Raw genomic sequence first — 2,500 nt, forward strand, 5'->3', positions numbered from 1 at the left:
CATAAAAGAAAGAGCATCTGGGGACGTACAGTATATTTAGCCTGAGCTGACCACAAACTCCAAACAAACGGAGTGTGAGCTTAGAGACGCACATACAGTGTGTGTCGTGTGTTTGAGCCTGTGTGTGTGTGTGTGTGTGTGTGTTGATTGACAGGTGGGTTCTGTACGAGGCCTGTAACTTCAGAGGTTCTCAGATCCTGCTGAAGCCCGGCGCTGTTCCTGATTGGCCCAAACTCTCCTCCTGGCGTCGAATCGGATCGCTCCGCCCACTCATGCAGGTGAGAGGCTCCGCCCACCGCAGTGATGTCACACTAGGGGGCGGGACCCTGTGAAGGCCTCCTTCCCTTCACCTCATTGAACATTGTTAAATAAACAACTTGTTGATTAAACATTGTTAAAATAAGTCCAGTTCACATGATAAATAATTCTGTATTATGAATTTATAAAGCCAGATAAGTAATTTGTTGAGGTCAGTTTGTAAAGAAACACCACACGCCTGCACACATATATATTCAAACGCACATATCTATAGACTAAACACGTAATACATTGTTAAAGCGCTGTATAAGTGAAGAGACTTGACCATCACAGTGTCTGCATGTCATCTACTGTAAACAAAGTTTCTCCTTCCAGAAGCAACCGCTGTTCCGCTTGCGTAACAAAGAGGCGGGGCTAATGATGTCAGTCACCGGGTCACTCGATGACATCAAACTGATGCGTATCCAGGGGAGCGAGGAGAGGGGCGGAGCCGAACAGATCTGGGCCTATCAGGACGGCCGCTTGCAGTGCAAGGTAGAGATATATACAGTGTACAGTCACACCAAACATTATTCAGACACCAGATATCATTTTTATATATATTTCAGGACACTATAGTTCATTATGTCAGTGAGGAGAGCAAAATAAAGTAAACTGTGACATATTATACCCAAATATTCTTCATACAGAGACTACCAGTGACATTTGGGACCGAAGCTGATTGGGACACTTTGAGCTGATCATGTTTTGCTGAAGTGTGTTGTCTTTAATTGCTAATGCTCTTTTTACACACAGACTGAACACAATGAAGCATTGCTTGGTGATTGGTTGAGCTAAACTGGTATTATCTAATTGTGTAGTTAAATTTAACAGCTGACAGATATTCAACATAATTCATGTGTGAGACAGTCTAACAGAAGGACGGACAAAACCAGTCAAATATCAACTGAGTTCTGCTCATATTTCATTACCGTTCTCTAAACTATAGCGGATAAACTGATAATGTGAGAAATGCTGAAGGAGCCTGGATATATTTTGGTTTGACTGTATATATGTATATGTACTTTTAGGTACCATGGTATAACCATCTGATAGCACGTGGTGATAAAGCATTAGTGATGACGGTGTGTGTGTGTGTGTGTGTGTCAGTGGCTGCTGGACTGCTGTGTGGATGTGGGTTCTGGCGTTCTGATGCCCGGATCTCGAGCGGTTCTGTCTTCAGAGTTCGGCAAACCTCATCAGCTCTGGAACATCACGAGCGACGGGATCATCCGGAGTCACAGCAAACCAAACCTCGTGCTGGAGGTCAAAGGTCAGAGAGCGCTCGAAACACTCTCACACCAGGGCAGGGAATGCGTCCACGAGCGTCTGTGAGATCCACCAGGACTGAGTTCAACCCTCATAAAAATGATGTTTTAACTCAGTGTTTCTGTCTTGATTTCCAGTGTACAAATCGAACATACATTTACTGGAGAAGCAAAATGACGATATTAAGTCTAGTTTTCTGAAAAATGCATCAAAATGAAGTGAGTTTGTGTTTAAAACAAGAACTAATATCTGCCAATGGAGCCAGAAAAGTGAATGTTTTTCTGTGAATTAAGTTTATTTTTCTGGCTCCATTGTCAGATATTAGCTCTTGTTTTATTCACAAACTCACTTCATTTTGATAATTTTTCACATCTTAATATCTTCAGTCATTGTTCTTCTCCAGTAAAAGCTTCCTGATTTAAGACTGTCTAGATATTAGTGCTGGAAAACAAGGCAAATATACTGAATTCAGAGCTATTTTAGTTGTATTCCATTTTTATTACATCTGAATTAGTTGCATGTTCATTTAATCATATAATTATATGCTTTTGTCATTTTATTAGTTTATTTATTTTTATTTCAGTTTTAGTTTCCAGTTACTAATTGTAGTGCTGCAAGTTAAACTCATTTCAGTTTATTGCAAAGGCAACATTTAGCTTTTTCAACTAGTATTTGTACTTGATTATATTTCAGCGTAACCCGTTCCACATAGACTTCCATTGAAACGCCTTTGTTTTTACTAACCGAGAAATGAGTGTGGAAGTATTTTCTGTGGTAACCAGGTTTAAGTTTTTGACATTCCTTTAACAGACACCGTGTGATTTATGGCATTAGCTCATTAACTGTTGTGTGTTGCTTCCTTTAATGACTCTCTGGAAAAGAAAACTAGTGAGTTTAGTCTGCTGGAAGTCATTACTCTTAATATAGCTGTCTC

The 2,500-nt window shown here is 40.3% G+C and overlaps 2 protein-coding genes across 2 annotated transcripts in view; one reads left to right on the plus strand and one right to left on the minus strand.

Annotated features, from left to right (window-relative positions):
• ripply2 (ripply transcriptional repressor 2) overlaps window positions 1–2,500 on the minus strand; it is a 486,302-nt gene that overhangs the window by 48,680 nt on the left and 435,122 nt on the right. The gene's annotated exons all lie outside the window — the stretch shown is intronic.
• The window catches only part of crybg1b (crystallin beta-gamma domain containing 1b), a gene marked incomplete at its 5' end in the record, with an annotated part of 39,094 nt that overhangs the window by 35,130 nt on the left and 1,464 nt on the right, over window positions 1–2,500 (plus strand). The window contains 3 exons of the mRNA XM_081363350.1: window positions 155–278; window positions 634–792; window positions 1,408–1,570. Coding sequence (XP_081219476.1) covers window positions 155–278; window positions 634–792; window positions 1,408–1,570 — 446 coding nt within the window. The remainder of the gene's footprint in view (window positions 1–154; window positions 279–633; window positions 793–1,407; window positions 1,571–2,500) is intronic.

Source organism: Scardinius erythrophthalmus (assembly GCF_964197995.2).
Source record: "Scardinius erythrophthalmus genome assembly, chromosome: 4".
NCBI classification, from domain to species: Eukaryota; Metazoa; Chordata; class Actinopteri; order Cypriniformes; family Leuciscidae; genus Scardinius; species Scardinius erythrophthalmus.